At 39.2% G+C, this 16,092-nt stretch overlaps 1 protein-coding gene across 1 annotated transcript in view; it reads right to left on the bottom strand.

Annotated features, from left to right (window-relative positions):
- Positions 1–2,150, bottom strand: part of Sec22b (SEC22 homolog B, vesicle trafficking protein) — a 29,409-nt gene extending 27,259 nt beyond the window's left edge. The window contains exon 1 of the mRNA XM_004853857.4: positions 1,910–2,150. Within this exon, the coding sequence (XP_004853914.1) occupies positions 1,910–1,984 (75 nt within the window). The 5' untranslated portion in view covers positions 1,985–2,150. The remainder of the gene's footprint in view (positions 1–1,909) is intronic.
- Between the last annotated feature and the right edge of the window lie 13,942 nt (positions 2,151–16,092).

The following is a 16,092-nucleotide window of genomic DNA, read 5'->3' on the forward strand; positions in this document are numbered from 1 at the left end:
GGATGGGGGTCAGGAATATAGCTAGACATCCTACAATACACAGTACAGTCCCTCACAACAAAGAATTAGCCATCCCAAACTATCAACAGTACTGAAGTGGAAAAACCCTGCTGAAAAATTTCACTATGCTAATTATTAGCCGTGTGACTTTAAGCAAGTGATTTATTCTGTATAAGCCTCACAGCTTCCTTATCTATAAATAGAGTTAATAATAGTACCTATTCTAATATGGCTGGTATGAGGATTGAATGAAATAATGCACTTAGGATTAGCACAGCGGTTGGTATGTAGTAGGCACTCTGTAAATGTTCTGTATATAATTATAATAGTAAAAATAAGTCTAGGATTCATTTTTTGGTAGGCATTAAAAATTTAGGAAAGACTATCATTCAAAATCAAAATCCCTAAAGGAAAACATGATGGCTTTACAATAGCAAAAATATTTTTGTGTAAAATTTCTTTCCTTGTCAATGAAACAAAGCACCTATCTTGGGAGATCTATATCAAATTAAGACACAATAACAAGTCAACCCATTTTTCAATAAAGTATCAAAGTAGAAAGTAGAAGCCCACTAATATTAAGCAGACTTTTGAATCCACTTTGTATTCTTTGTCCACACTAGAATTCAATGCGAATGCTGGAAAACTGATCAGATGATTAATCTCTCGGCCTTGCTGTCACTTTGTGGGGTAAAATATTTCTCATACTATTTGTCCTTCAAGGATATTTACTCACATTATCTCCCTTGTTTAAATCAAGTTCTTGGGCTTATTTGAATAATTACATTCCTTCTACAGAGTGGTCACAAAAGAAGGAAAAATATTTCATAGTTGAAAAATTAGTGTATTATATTTTTCACAATATATTTGAATGGTTAGACTTTCTTTTATAGAAGGAATAAAATACATTTACTTAGCATGACCTGCAACTTTGTCATATGCATCACTCCTCTTTTTTTTTTTTTTTTTTTGAGACAAGGTCTTGCTATGTAGTTCATGCTGACCATGAACTCACTATGTAGCCCTGGCTTGCCCTGAACTCACAGCGATCCTCCTGCCTCAGCCTTCCAAGTGCTGGGATTACAGGCATGTGCCACCATGCCTGGCCTCACTACTCTTCTAAAAGTGAAAGAAAACACACTATTTACTTCCAAACCTAAAATGGCATTAAACCAGATAGACAAGCCCCTTACTTCTTGATCCTACTGTTAGCTTGGATGTCATTTCTAGGAAAACTTCCCTCATATTCAAAACCAACTTAGTATCTTTCCATGTTCAACCCCAGAAACCCTCTTCCTCTTCACTAACAATTCTATTACAGTGCAATAGTTTGTTATCTGAGTTTTCCAGTAAACTGTAACCTCCATGAAGGTAGAAACTGTGTCCTCTAATTCCCTACATTAACATGCCTGGAATGTCTGATGTACTCAACTTCCTTCCTCCCTTCCTTTTTGCATGAATAACATAAATGAAAAGTCCAAGAAAAAAAATGTGTAATTTCTTAACTAAACATATCCCTTTTGAGACTCAGGATATGAATATATATCTCCCACATATATTGTATCATATATATCAAATATATATATGCAGTATGAAAAATGTGCTCTTTTATCTTTTCTGGGTGGAGACTACCTGTGAGAGGAAATCTTTCCTGAAGGAGCAGATAGATTTTTGTCTTACCTGTTCTCTTTAGATAATGTTCTGGAGATGGGATTGTTTTGGCTAACTGTGAGCATCCAGACTTGACTTTTTGGGAACTTGCCCCAAATTCCGAACTTCTAATATTCTGCTCTAATAAAGCTACTTAGGAGATCACAAAGGGCTTCCCACATTCTAGGAAGGAATCCGCTGCGGACAGCACAGAGCTCTCGCAGGGACTTGGGGCGGCGGGGGTCTGGGAGCAGCTTACCTGTTCGTCCTCCTGCATCGACGCGGCCAGCGGGAGCCCGTCCGCCACTCTGGCGATCATCGTCAGCAACATCATCTTCGCTGGCTACAGGGACCCAATACTGGTTCGCACTGCCGGAGGCCTCGTTCTTACTTCTTCTGTTGCGAGGACAGCAAAACCTCTACCTCAGTTTCCGAAGATGCAGCCGTTTGCGTCTCCGCTTCCCGCTGAGGTGGCCGGAAACAGCCCAAGAGAGCTTTTCCACTACCGGTCCTCAGAATTGACTTCCCCACAGAGAACCTCAACCCCTGAAACATTAGTTCCGAGCACTCTTCTACCTTCCTTTGCTCCCAAAGTCCAGCCCACTTTTCTGGATTTCAAGCTTCCAACAAGCCTTACTTCATGAGCAGGTGTGGCATTTGAACTGAAATATAACTTTCTAGCTCCTTGATACTTTTAAGTTTGGGGAGAGGGCCGGAAAGGAGGATAGGGGTCAGTGGGTCAGTGGGTTCTTAAATAAAATCTATATGAAGAACTGAAAATTAGGCTGCCTATTTTCGTTTTTATTTTTTTCTGTTTTATAGAAAATATATGTTATATACACAATATATTCTATATTTGTACATCTTCAAGCACATTTTGAATTGTTACTTGGTTGTTTGTGCGGTATCCCAGACTCTTGAACAGTTTCTGGTAGGAGATAAGTAAATATTTATTGTATATGTGAATAAACGAACAAGCACAGGACCTCAGAGATAATCCATGTCAATCATCCTACCAAAATCTAGGATCCTAGCTATATGACCATGCTATACAGCCAGGTACTCTTACTAGAACTTCCAGACCGGACATTGGCTCTCTATTGAAGCAACTTCTATACAATTGCAAGTAAGGAAGGGTTTCCATTTCTCTGTTCTTTGGTTATCACCCTCTCTAATACACTATTAGGTAGGAAAACACTGGGGCAAGGGTTTCATAAACTAAAAAAATAAAGTTACATAAAGGTGCTTATCATTACTTACATTAATAAAAACTACTCTTTACTAAAGTGCTAACATTTAGTATTTGATTTAATAGAAAAGATGCTAAATGCTTTCACGTATGTATTACTTTGACCAAACAATTCAGTAAGATTGTTTAATATTTAATATAAGGTCCTCACTTTTCCTTTTAAACATATTGGTGTTGGTACCTCTCAAACAAACTAAAATTATTCCAGGAAGAAGACTGTGGTCTTCTAAGGCTACTCATTAACCATAAGGAGAAAGCTAGAATTTTCTCCATTGGGTCCAATACTCACACCTTAGGAACTCTGGGATCTGAGTCACTTGTTCAGACTTAATCAACATCATCTCATTTGCAACCAAGTATTGCCTTTGAGCTCCTACCCTTTGATCCTTTGAGCAATGCAGGACTGTGTTGTAACTGAGAACACTGTGATCAGTACGTGGGAGGTCATCAACTACTTTACACTGAACGAAAAAAGTGTCAACAAACACTTGTTCGAAGAATTGCAATTAATAAAGCTTATGTATTTACTCTGCCTAAACTTGACAACAACTTTGTGAAGTGAGTAAAATTCAAGAACCTTTGAATGTGTACGTGTGGAAGGATACAGAAAAGCAAACCGTAGTTACAGCTGTAAGCAAATTTTGAAACTTATCAAAGAAACTGATGAGTGTACATTTCAAAATCAACTTACCAAAAGCTGCTAAAACAGGATAAGACTTTTTATTGCAGCAGACTCAGATGGTTGTAGAGATTTTTATACGAAACATCAGAGGAAGCAAAAGAGGCTGTTATTTGTTTATTCTTAAACAATTCTCACGTGCCTAATTATATGCCAGACACTGAACTAGTAATAAATATGAATAAATAACAGTCCCATATCCACCCCCAACTCCATCTCCACCTCCACCTCCACCTTCAACCGCTGTTCCATATCCAAGCACCCCAGACTGCGTGGAAGAAGTCTGAAGTACTGCATATGGTAACTCCTGTTTGAATCACAGGCTTATACAAATGAATTATAAAAATGGAAAAAAGCACTTCTCAGGAGGTGGTGCTCTTGGTAGACAAAATAGCCCCTATATCGAGACTGATACCCTAGCTCATGCATAACTATGGTTCACTGGTTGTTTTAAAAGTGGGAACACTTTCCTACAGATTAGTAAATAGCCACTACCCCGAGCAACGCCTCCTTCAGCCTCCACCTCTTACCTTAGCAGCCGACTCCATGCCACCGCAGCCACCTTCAGTTATGATTGGTTATATCCTACGCCATTCATTTTCCAAAGTCCCGCCTCCAGGCGCCGCAGTTGGTTACCAAGGATCCAGATCGGCCCCGCCTCTGCCTCGGAGATCCTCTTGTGGCCGCGCCTCCAGAATGTGACTGGCAGTTTGAAAACTGGCCCCGCGCGCGCCTTAGGTGGCCTACTGATACTGTCTGTACTAGTAATTAAATGCAAGTTATTTTAAATTGTCATCCCTAACTAAACCTCACAGCGAGAGCTCCGTGAAGGCAGGAGTATGTCGCATTTAGCCTTGATTTCTATCGCAGCCCTTGGTTAGGTCATTCAGCGGAGTATTCTGTCTCTGAGGCCAGCATGTTCTTGAAAATACTGACCCACGACTGGCCGACTTCTCAAATGGTCAATGAAGAAGGAACAGAGTATAGCCTAGCACAGAGGAAGACCTGAGTCCCAAAGGAGTCAGAAGTGATCTTAGGCCTTTTGTCTCCTTTGGTCAGCTCCTCTCTGTCTGCCAACCTTTAGCTGGGAGAGGTCTTTTTGTTTGGGAGAGATTTTTTGTTTTTGTTTATCACAATACACTTTTTGATGGGGACCTGACTTTTGTATGAAGCCATGCCTATGAGTCTCCTCATTCTATGTTGTTCTTCATTTTACAACAAAATTTCCACTCCACAAGAAAAATTACAGAAGATGTTTTGTGTTCCTTGAATGCATGTTTTTATTAGAATCCGTCATTTTTGTTAACATACATGTTGGTCAGCTTTTTGTCAGTGGGACCAAATAACTGATATACATAACTTGAAGAAAGAAGGGTTTGTTTTTGCTCATGGTTTTAGAGGTTTCAGTTCATGATTAACTGGCTCCAATTCAGGAACATCATAGAAGGGCATGGTAGAGCAAAGATGCTCACTTTATTGTGGTAGGGAAGCAGGATAGAGGAATTGTAGTAGAAAGGAAGGGGCTAAGGACCAGAGAGAGTACCCAAGTTCAGGCTCCATGACCCACCCAGACACACTGTCAGGGAAAAGGGCCGAAAACCAAGACCAGACCAGGCCACTACAAGCCTTTATTAGGGGAATAGATCTGCCGGGCTGTCTCTGAACAAAGGAGAGACAAAAGCAATATGGCCGGGGCAGGGAGAGTCTTTTATAGAGACTGGGGTGGGGTTTGTAGGGGCTAGGGTGGGGTTGAGTGAGGTAGGGACTAAGGGAATGGAGGAGCCGGTGATGTCACTAGGTGGTAGCAGGTGAGCGAGTAATAGGTTACTTCTAGGTGGGAACAGGTGCATGTTGGGAAGAAGGGTTTATTCTTTGGTGGGAGCAACCATCTTGGCATGACGTCACACAGGGGAGGGGGCAAGGCACGATAGGAAGAGGGCAGCTACTATACATAATAGCTGCTGAGGTGGTGGAAGACCTATCATTCCAGGCTTTTGTTTTATGATAGTTGGACAAAGGTCTCTTCTTCTGGAGCTGCTTCCGGCTGACAAGGGCCGAAGATCAGGGCTAGACCTGGATCTGATGAGGCCGGTGGCAAGTGGGGACCTCTTCCTTTTGCCATACTGGCTGGTACCCTGCCATGATGAACTCTGTGACTGTCTGGCTGGTGAATGCCCTCAATCGTTCTTGCAAGAAATTTTGAAAACAGCGAACCAAGCACAGTCCAAAACAGAGAATGAAATAGATAATCCTGAGGGGTCCCAAGAGTAGTAATAGCCAGGGGAGCCATGAGCTCCAGGAACCAAACGTACCCCACCATTGATTAGTACCTTGGGGCCCATATCTATCTGCCCCATTGAGTTTTAATTTTTTTTCTTTTGACATGTAATTTTTTAATTCATTATTTACATAGGTTTTACAGAGACAGCTGGATGTTTAGGGGCTCATTTGTTATAGAAGTAAGAGGCTGTTATGGAAGTAAGAGATCATAGCTCCTAATCTAAGGGCTCATGTGTCATGTCCTTGCTCTTAGAGAATGAGTGGAAAAGTGATAAACACAATTTATGTAATCTTTATAATCCTTTTTTTTCTTTGAATGTAAAAGGTGTATGTAACTGAGCAAATGTCTTTTGGAGGCCAACATACCAATGAGTGTAGTGTTACTATGAACCTGACTTGTCCTTTAAATTCAAGGCCATGAAAACACACATTTTAGGTTGACAGTTCCAGCAAAGCCATGGAATAGTTGTGTAAAGGACAGTTTTATTCCTGTATCTCTCAGTTTTTGGAGGCCTCCTAGATATATTTAAAAATAAAGAGAACTGATAACCTCAACAAGGACACTGGCCAACTTAAGGCGATCAAGTGTAACATAAAAGGCTTGATCTTTTTAGACACGGGTAGGTATACAGGAAATATGAGCACAGTGAGAGAAGAGGCATCATAAACAGGGAACAAGGTTGTACATTATTTTAAAAGGAATAAATCTTGTAGCTGCTTGGTATAGAACTTATCCTGACTGTGGCTGACAAGCAGGTGATTTTTTCCCAATACTCTTACTTTATGGTTTTTTGTTTTTTTGTTTTTGATCACTACACGATAGTTAATTAGTTATCACAGAATCAGAAAAACACTTATCTAAAAGGAGAGATCTGGAGACCAGTGGTTTCTAGGATTGGACACCTGTAAAGAACTTTTTAATTTTTCTGAAAAGAATCAGTACACACTTGTAGCTAATTAATTATTTTCCCTTCTATTTAGTACCCAAAGTTTTGTCTTTTTGAAATGGCTGTGTCATGAGTGAACCAGAAGATTTTAATGGGTGGGCTATGTCTTAATTTTTCTGAAGTCTAGCTTTATTATTATGTCATTGTTTTATACCTCTTTTGGTTATATTTTCTGCTGGGTGTTTAAAACCAAGTTAAAGTGAGACCTGTGTCAATCAATATGAACCTCTTGTTAGCTATCAAGGTCAGTTAAGTCTCCCCAGGCCATTACTTTAGAACCATGCATAGTGCCTCTCTGCTCCTCTGTCAGTGTCAGCCGTCTGGATGGGTCATGGCCTTACTTGACCAAGTTGTTTTCAGTGAAAGCATGGGAGATTTTTTCTTGATGAGCCTCCTTTGGCACACAGTATATTGTCCTCTGGTGTCCAGCAATCTCCCTGTTTAGGAGGTTGAGTGACTTACCAAAGATGTAGGACCCTGTGGAGAAGATTCCCTCATGTCCTGGATCTTTGTTGACCTTGAGGGGCTGGGGCCAAAATATTGGCTGTCCTCATAGCCCAGTTACCTTTTAGTTTTGGTCTCCAAACTTTAGTTGTTGAACACCCAGAAGAGAAGGTCAATAGTGTTAGCATTGTAACAAGAGTAATGAACTTAACTATTATAATTTTACCTGAATAACAAACATTTTGGAATTTAAAATACAGAGAACTGTTACTGTTATCAGTCATGGTTGTTTTTTAGTAGTTGAATTCCTGTAGAATATTAACAGAAAAAGAGCCCCAAATAATATTTTAACATGACAGTTATGATGACTTTACCTTTGTAACACATTTAAATGTCCAGCTTGATATAAACTAGCCATTGTTAAATGTACTCATTTTTTAAAAACACCAAAAGTTTTTACCTAAATTATTATCTTTTAAAACATAAATAAATAAATAAATTATCTTTTGATAGGATACCATCTAAAGAAAATATCTCAGCCCATATATGTATCTGTTGTCATAAATAGCTGGAGTGTATGAAAAGGCAAATACCTGAATCAAAAAGAGGTTATTATCATAAACAAATATTAGAGAACCTGTACAGTCAGAAAGTACAAATACATTTAGTACACTAGAAAAAATAAAACCTTGTTATTGTTGTTTTTTACAGAATATTTAGTCCTTTGAAAATGACCAGTGTAAGCACACCATAATAACATATTTAGAATTTATCCCTTTGATGACAACTGATGTAAACATAGTATAATAATATATTTAAGTAATATTTATTCCTGTAAGTCTTTTATAAGGCTATGAAAACTATCAGGTCAGTCTGTTGTAAGATGAAAACTGTTGAGGTCCCCCTAGTGAACAAAGACTGGAAAATATTTCCATGCAGCCGCTCCTTTGTTCACCAAGGAGAGCATGCCTTGAACTTAATAACCTTTATCTATAAACAAAACAGCTGTATGACTGGACAAAAACAAAGATATAAGACAATTTCTAAAACTAGAGTGCACTCAAATATATTTAGCCCAATGGAATTATAATCTCTTTATAATTTTAGGTTTATAATTGTAAATAAGACTATTTAAAACTTTTTGTAAGTCAATTAACAGAGATCTCTTGTAGAATTAAAATCAGAAGGAATGAAACCTCTATTCCTGTAAACCTTTTATAACAAACTTGAAACCAACAAGTAAACATATATATTTCCTTTATAAATCACTTCTGCACATCTTCTTGATGTACCTAGGCCTTTTGGTCTTGTCCTGCTAACAAGAAAAATATATACAATCTTTTTATATCAGAAATATATCTTTTACTTATAGCTTTTAAAATATTTTGTCTCTGACTCACTATAAACATTTTATACTTTTGTCAGTCATTATCTCATCCCTAGTTGTCTTTGTTAAGTAAATAAAGTTCCAATTCCTGTTTAATGGTTAGACACAGGTGGTTTTTGTCACTGATTACAGCCCTAAACAGATGACAGTTAAGGCACGTATATCACAAGTTTGTTCAAGGATTCCCACTTTGTTCTTTAGAGCTAGGATGTTATCTATAGTGGAGCTACAAATCAAAGAAGGTATATAACCTTCACTTTAAACAGCAGAAGCAATGGGCTAAGGCAAGTTTTTAAAGGGATACCCTACCTAGTTTGCTTCCACAACTACTTTAATAGCTAATCTATTAAACTTTAAAACTTTTTCCTATCAACAGAGTTATAAAGTGGGGGAGGTATGAGCAGTGAGTGATCGCCTCAGCCTAGGAGTACTTGAGAAGGAGAACAGGTTTGACAGAGGGAGGGTTAAGAGCATAGGTAGAAAAGGCTTGTATGTAGGGGATTTCTGACCATTTGCCATTGTGTTGACAGAAGTTGTGTAAATCACACAGTATGTTAAAATTGAAAGTGCCATTTTTGGGCCATGGAAACCCATTATCTAATTTATACTGAGGCCAAACCTGACTACCATAGAAAACAAGTCTTTTTGGCTTAAAGTCTGGTCCCAACAATCCGAGGGGTTTGAGTTGTGCCAGAAGGCAGCCCGGAGGCATTGAAAGGCAGGGTTTGGATTGTTGGGCTCCCTGGTTAGAGTGGGTGAGGAGGAAGCAGCTCCTGGGGAGAAAGACAAAGGGGAGAAGCGTCCTTGTCTCCTTTGACAATCTCCGAGTGAGTCTCCCAGAGGGAGAGAAGGAGAGGAGGCGGGCTGATGGGACGTCTCCCAGGGGCACGGTCCTGGGCCCAGCCGCTGTGGGGGTTTCTTTGACCAAGCGCTTGGATTTCTGAGAAGTCCCTGGAGGGAGAGAGAATGAGACAGAGAATCCGACGAGAGGGAGGCTGAACTCCCTACTCACCCAGACATTGGTGACTGGTGTGGATGTGTAGCGTCAGCAATGGCAAAGGTAGAAAGCCCTGGAGCGTCCTGGCAATGGCAGATACAGTCCGTTGGAGATGGCCAAAAGGTCAATCAACCCCGTCCTGCGGGGGATCGTCCATTAATGGACCATCTACCATCCGAGTCATGGCATCAGAAATGTCAGTTAAAAGGGCCCAAAACCAAGACCAGACCAGGCCACAACAAGCCTTTATTAGGGCAATAGATCTGCCGGGCTGTCTCTGAACAAAGGAGAGACAAAAGCAATATGGTCGGGGCAGGGTGGGGTGTGTAGGAGCTGAGGTGGGGTTGAGTGAGGTAGTGACTAGGGAATGGAGGAGTCGGTGATGTCACTAGGTGGTAGGAGTTGAGCGAGTAATAGGTTACTTTCTAGGTGGGAGCAGGGGCATGCTGGGAAGAAGGGTTTATTCTTTGGTGGGAGCAGCCATCTTGGTGTGATGTTACACAGGGGAGGGGGCAAGGCACGATAGGAAGAGGGCAGCTACTATACATAATAGCTGCTGAGGTAGTGGGAGACCTATCACACACCAGTTACCTAGGTAGCTCACCAGCCAATCAAGCTGACAATCCATCTTAACTATCACACATAAATGTTAAGGCCTTGTTTAAATTACTGAAATTGTGTCTTGAGTTCTTAGCAAGTCTTCTATTGCTGCTTGATTCTGTTCAGTACACTCTGTGAACCCCGTCAAGAAAACCTAAAATACTGACAGATGCCCTAACTGAACCTCTACAATACTTTAAGACTCTGAACTAGACATTGTGCTAGATGGTACTCAGGGCTATCATAAGTTCTTATAAAATTTGTATAAATTTTAAACCACTTTTTTTGAAGAGTAAAGGGGAATTTTCTGGAGATTTTGGCTTGAGATGGCAGAATGTTGGTGGGGGACTTTTTCTTTAAAATGTATGCCTTAAATCATATGTAAAAGAGGAAACATTATTACCAGTGCTGACCATGGCACCTAAACACTTTAATCACAAATGCTGACATCCTGAAAGGTCAAAATTCGTAGTGTAAAATCCCAGTAGTAAAATTCCTGAAGATTAAAATCCCAAATGTGGAAGTCCTGTAGGCAAAACAATCCAGAAAATAGCAAGTCCCATAGTGATGAGATTACACAGGAGAGGTAGAAAGCTGAACTCTGAGGAAGGGACTGGCCATGCAATATGACAGCAATGAAAACTTTAGTTTAAAAAAATTTCATTGTCTGCACTAGCATTATTTCCAGTCAGTGAAATTCCAGGAGCTTCTAATGAGATAAAACCATGCATGCTTGTTCTTCAGGGAAGTCACTGACCAATTTGGAAACAAGTATGTGTGAAATGAAATAAGAGGACACTTAGGCAATGGACTTGCTGTTAAATCACCAATATTATTTCCATGAAATTCATGGTCTGTATATGGGTACAATTGGAATGGATTTCCATGTACTCAAACCAACAAAGAAGCATGGTACAGAAGATGGGAAAATTTGATAGGGAGCAGACAGGTTGATATATATCAAACCATAGAAGAATTTAAAAATGACCCGTGCAATCTAGAAAATGAATGTGAACATATTTTCATTGAAGAGCTATGCTATAAAAGATTCATTCAGTGATTCATTCAGATGTAAGACTTCAAAATACAGGTAATGATATGAAAGTCTGCCAGCTCTTATGGGCTCTCTCCATGCAATTCTATCCCAGTATAACACATTTCCAGATATTCAATTTTCTCTTTCATTTTTTTCTTTTTTCATTAAAAAAAGAGTTTCCACTATTCTAAATTGTCAGCATTATTTTTTCTAATTGACTTGCTATGTATTTCATTTTCATATCATTTCCAATTCTGGAGGTATAAATTATTATAAAGAGAGATTTCTAATTTCTATTTACAATTTTTAAAATTTGACTCTGGGAAAGTGCATTATCACAATGTTGACTTTGTGTAAAGCACTGTACATGTACGCAAAATATTAAAACTTCTTCAATGAATGAAGAGGTATCCTTTTTTGTATATTTGCACTTGTAAAAGCTATAATTTATCAAGATCTTGGGCACTGCTATGCAGTGGTGACGCACCCAAGTGTCTGTTTTGTGTTTGTTTTTCATTTTGTTTTGTTTGGAACATTGGGGATTAAACTCTGGGCTTCAGAATGAACTACATTTGTATTTTTTATTTTGAGGCCAATTTCTGCTAAATTGCCCAGGCTGGGACTGTGCCACCCCTGGCCCATCAAGGTTTTTCAGTTGATTCTTGTCAAAGATTTTAGCTGAGTGTCTTGGTGCAAGCCTGAAATCCCAGCACTCTGGGAGGCTGAGGCAGGAGGATCAAAGTTTGAACCTAGCCTGGGCAATTTAGCAAGAAAGACCTTGTCTTAAAAAAACAATTTTGGGGGGGGGGTTGTCTGTTGGGCATAGTGGTGCATACTATGATCCCAGCTACTCAGAGGGCTCAGATAGGAAGATAGAAGCTTTAAGGCCAGCCTGGACAATTGAGCGAGATCCTATCTCTAAGTTTAAAAAACTGTAAAGGGCTGCGGGGTGTACCCCAGTGGTAGAGCACCCCCTGAGTTCCATCCCCAGTGCCAAAAGAAAAAAGAAAGGAGGATTTAGGTTGTCTGTTACAGTACTTCAGATGATTGCAGTTATAAATCAGGATTCACACAATTACTAACCATAGTGATATGCATTTATACATTTCATTTTTTGGTTTATTTATGAATATGAATCATCTGCTTATAATTGTCATATAGGTATGACTGTCCTTAGTATACCTGATTATTTATGTTATTAGTACCTATTTTACTGAGTAAAGTGGCCTATGAAGTATTCTGCTTTCATATGTTTCTCAAGTAAATTCCCTGTAAAAATGTAAATGTGCTTTCTCTTTTTTTGGTGCCTTGTGTATGCTAAGCATGTACTCTACCATTGAACCATAACCATAGCCCATAAATAAATGTCTTTTAAATAATTTAAAACATTATTTTTTCTAGAATTTTGGTCTTCCAGGTTTTGGATATTTGGCGTTAGGGTCCAAAGCCATACTAATTATGGTTTAAAGAGCTTCCTGGTTTCAGTTTCCTGTCATTGTAATCAAACCTATTAACCTCCACTTCCCATCTGAGGCTCTCTTGTTTCTGGCACTCAAGGGCTGATTTGCCAGAAGGCTCTGTTTAGTGACATGATTTCCCCAGACATTCCCACTCTCGCCACAGCAACTCATACCACTCTCCAGTACTTTGAAACCTCTTGGTTCTATGAAACCTGCTTTGTGGTCAAAATGTCTTTCTTTGTTTTAATGAAGAATTATCTTCAGAAAATTTCTGAGCTGAACCATACTAGTATTTCTGAGAGAAAACTGAACCCATACTAGTATTTCTGAGAGAAATTGGTTTTTTTTTTTTTTTTTCTACTTGGGTTTGCTGAAATTTTGGGATCTAAGGTGTCCATTTTTTTTTTTTAAGAAAATTCTTGGTCTTTATCTCCTCAAATATTGCTTCTACACTGTCTCTTTCCTCAGGGACTGAAGTTATGTGTGTATTGAACCTTTAGGTCTCCTCTTGTTTCTCTGTCCTTGAGTTTGGAAACTTCCTATTGACCTGCCTTCCAGCTCACTAGTGTTGACATCTGTACTCCACCTGCCATGAATATTACCCAATGGGGTCTCATTTCAAGTTATTGTAATTTTTAGTTTTACAGTGTTTTTTTTTAAGGTTCTCAGTTCTATACTGAAGCAAATTATTCATGTTTCACCTTTGTCCATTTTCTCTAAAAAATTTTTATTAGTGGTATTTGTTTTCAATAATAATACTTGTAGTCATCTTGGTGAATTAGTGCATATACATTTTGAATCTACATATTGCATTTCCTCCATTTTCTTAAAGTTACTAAGACTAGTTATTTAAAGTTTCTGTCAACTCTAATATCTAATTCTGATTTTATTAGCGCTTTTCTCTTAGTGTTTAGTCACTTGGATTTGACTTTTAGCATGGACCATAGTTTGGATTTGGATATTTTGTATGAAAAATTGTACCAGCTCTCAAGAGTTTTCTTCTGGAAGGTAGAAAGGATACTGGCAGGTCACTTAGTTAAGCTTTCTTAGGTTTATTGTATTTTAGCATTTTATTATCCTTATTCCAAGATTGTAGTTGGGGGGGGGGTGTCTCAATATGAGCCCTGACTATCTCTCTACCTTATTAAGACTTGAAGTCCAACTTCTGTTGGGTGCTGAAATTATTACTCAGCTCACTGGATTTTGCTGTTTTCTGGTGGGGTTTTTGTATCTTGTTTTGTGCATACTGAGTTCAGGAACTGAATTTAGTGGCAAGGTAGACCCCTATCTTGACAGGAATTCATACCTTTAATGAGCTCATTTTCTGCAGTCCTTCCCCCCAAAATACATTTACTGGGTCTTTGTTCCCTTGCACCTAGTTTTGAAATTTCTCTCAGGACAAAATCCCTAGTGAACACTGTTCATGTACTGTCTCTCAAGGGTCATAGATTCAGGTCTTGCCTGCTTTAGTTACTCTTCAGTTCCTTCAGACAATTGTTCGTACATGTAAGCTTCAGATGTATGCCCAACATAAGAATTTATATAAACCTTATATATATAATTATTTATTAGTTTCTGTATTTTATCTTGCTCCCTTCCCCCACAGTGGGAGGATTAATTAATTAGATGCCTGCTACTCCATCTTGGCTGCAGTTGGAAGTCTTGGTACATCTTAGCTTTGGGGTTTGCAGAAATTTCATTGAAATGTTCACTTACCTCAACTACAAAAGATGTCATATTTTCTTTAAATTATGAAGCTTCATTGCTTTTAATTTGTATATTAGATAAAAACTAACACTGGTCTGTGGATAAGGCCAAAGTCTGAGTCCCTGAGTCTAAGACCATGATCAAAATTCAGGGAATTTATAAATCTAGAGTCAGGTACTGCAGATTATTCCTCAGGCTATCTGTGAATAAGCCACACGAGTTCAAGAGTTTGGTCCTACCACTTAGGTATAGCCATTGTGTTGTGCCAGCTCCAGGTAATGCCATGTGCACAGGTCAAGTGGAATGGTACCTCTTGGAGTTGTTTAATATGGTGACTTTAACTTAGCTTTTAATTCTTTCGGGAAGGGAAACAGCAGGGTCAAATGGAACTTCTAGTTTTTATTCTTTGAGAAATCTCCATACTGATTTCCACAGTGGCTGCACCAGTCTACACTCCCACCAGTAGTGGAGCAGGGCTCCTTTTTTCCCACAGCTTCTCCAGCATTTGTTATTGGTTGATTTCTTGACAGCAGGCATTCTTTCTGGAGATGGAATCTCAGTGTTGTTTTCATTTGCATCTCTTGAATGACCAGTGATGTTGAACATTTTTTCACATATCTATTTGCTGTTTGTACTTCTTCATCTGAGAAGGAAGGATGGCTTAGGATGAGTCCGGGTTTGTTGTCATAGAGTCCCTTGACAATAATATCTATGGCCTATGAACCTTGAGAACCTCCAGAATACACAACTACAAAGATAAGTGTTGCTCCCTGTTATGGCTTGTGTCTAGAAGTCCTCCCAAAGCCTCATGTGAGTGAGGTGGGACCATTTGGAAGGGGGCTGAATCTAGGGTGCATGATTGATTCATGGTGGGACTAGGCCCAAGGGCACTAGGATTAAGGGTGTGAGTGCTACTTTCCCTAAGTAGTCTGAATAAGATAAAAGGGGCAGAAAGACCCTCTTAAGGTCTCTTGTTGCTTTTGCTATTTTCTGCTGCCATGAACTGTTGCCCCTCTGCTACCCTGCCTTGAAGCCAGTGATTATGGACTGAAACCTCTACAAACTGTAAGCTAAGTAAACCTATCCCTCTTTAACTTTGGGTGTCTGCCATTTTGTCCCAGCAAGATAAAAAAGTAACCAACACACTCTCTTGCAGGCCTGGTGATGTAAAGAAGAGCGAGCCAGAAGCTTCTGGTCTTGGTGGAGCCTCAGGAGTCTGCTCTTCAGGAACAAAAAAAGGGGGGCTTTCAGAATGAACATTTAATGGAGGATTTATTTAACCTATGAATTTTTACAAAGATGAAAATGCTCACCAAGCTCTACAGTGTGTACATGGCTATGAATTCTTCAGAGTAAAAATGGCAAGTAGGACGTCTAACTGAAAGGAAAATTGAGGTTGTCCAGGAGAAAGTTTTCATAGCAACTAAAGGGAAAGTTGAAAGAAAGAGATTAGAAGAGGGGAAAGGAAGAAGATAGTCAACATAGATTAGTGGGTTTATGGAGCTAATAATAGAAAAAACTGGATAAAACACAATGACTGATGGGGAGGGCATGAGAATAAAGAAACTTATTCGAGGTTAGAAATCGAGATTTAAGGAAGAAAGCAAAGGGGTCTGGAAAGAGAAAGCTCCCCAGGGCGAGGTGGTGGATGGAGGG

Source organism: Heterocephalus glaber, unplaced genomic scaffold (assembly GCF_053883595.1).
Source record: "Heterocephalus glaber isolate CG9 unplaced genomic scaffold, H.glaber_assembly_v1.0 deba00001442, whole genome shotgun sequence".
Lineage (NCBI taxonomy): Eukaryota > Metazoa > Chordata > Mammalia > Rodentia > Bathyergidae > Heterocephalus > Heterocephalus glaber.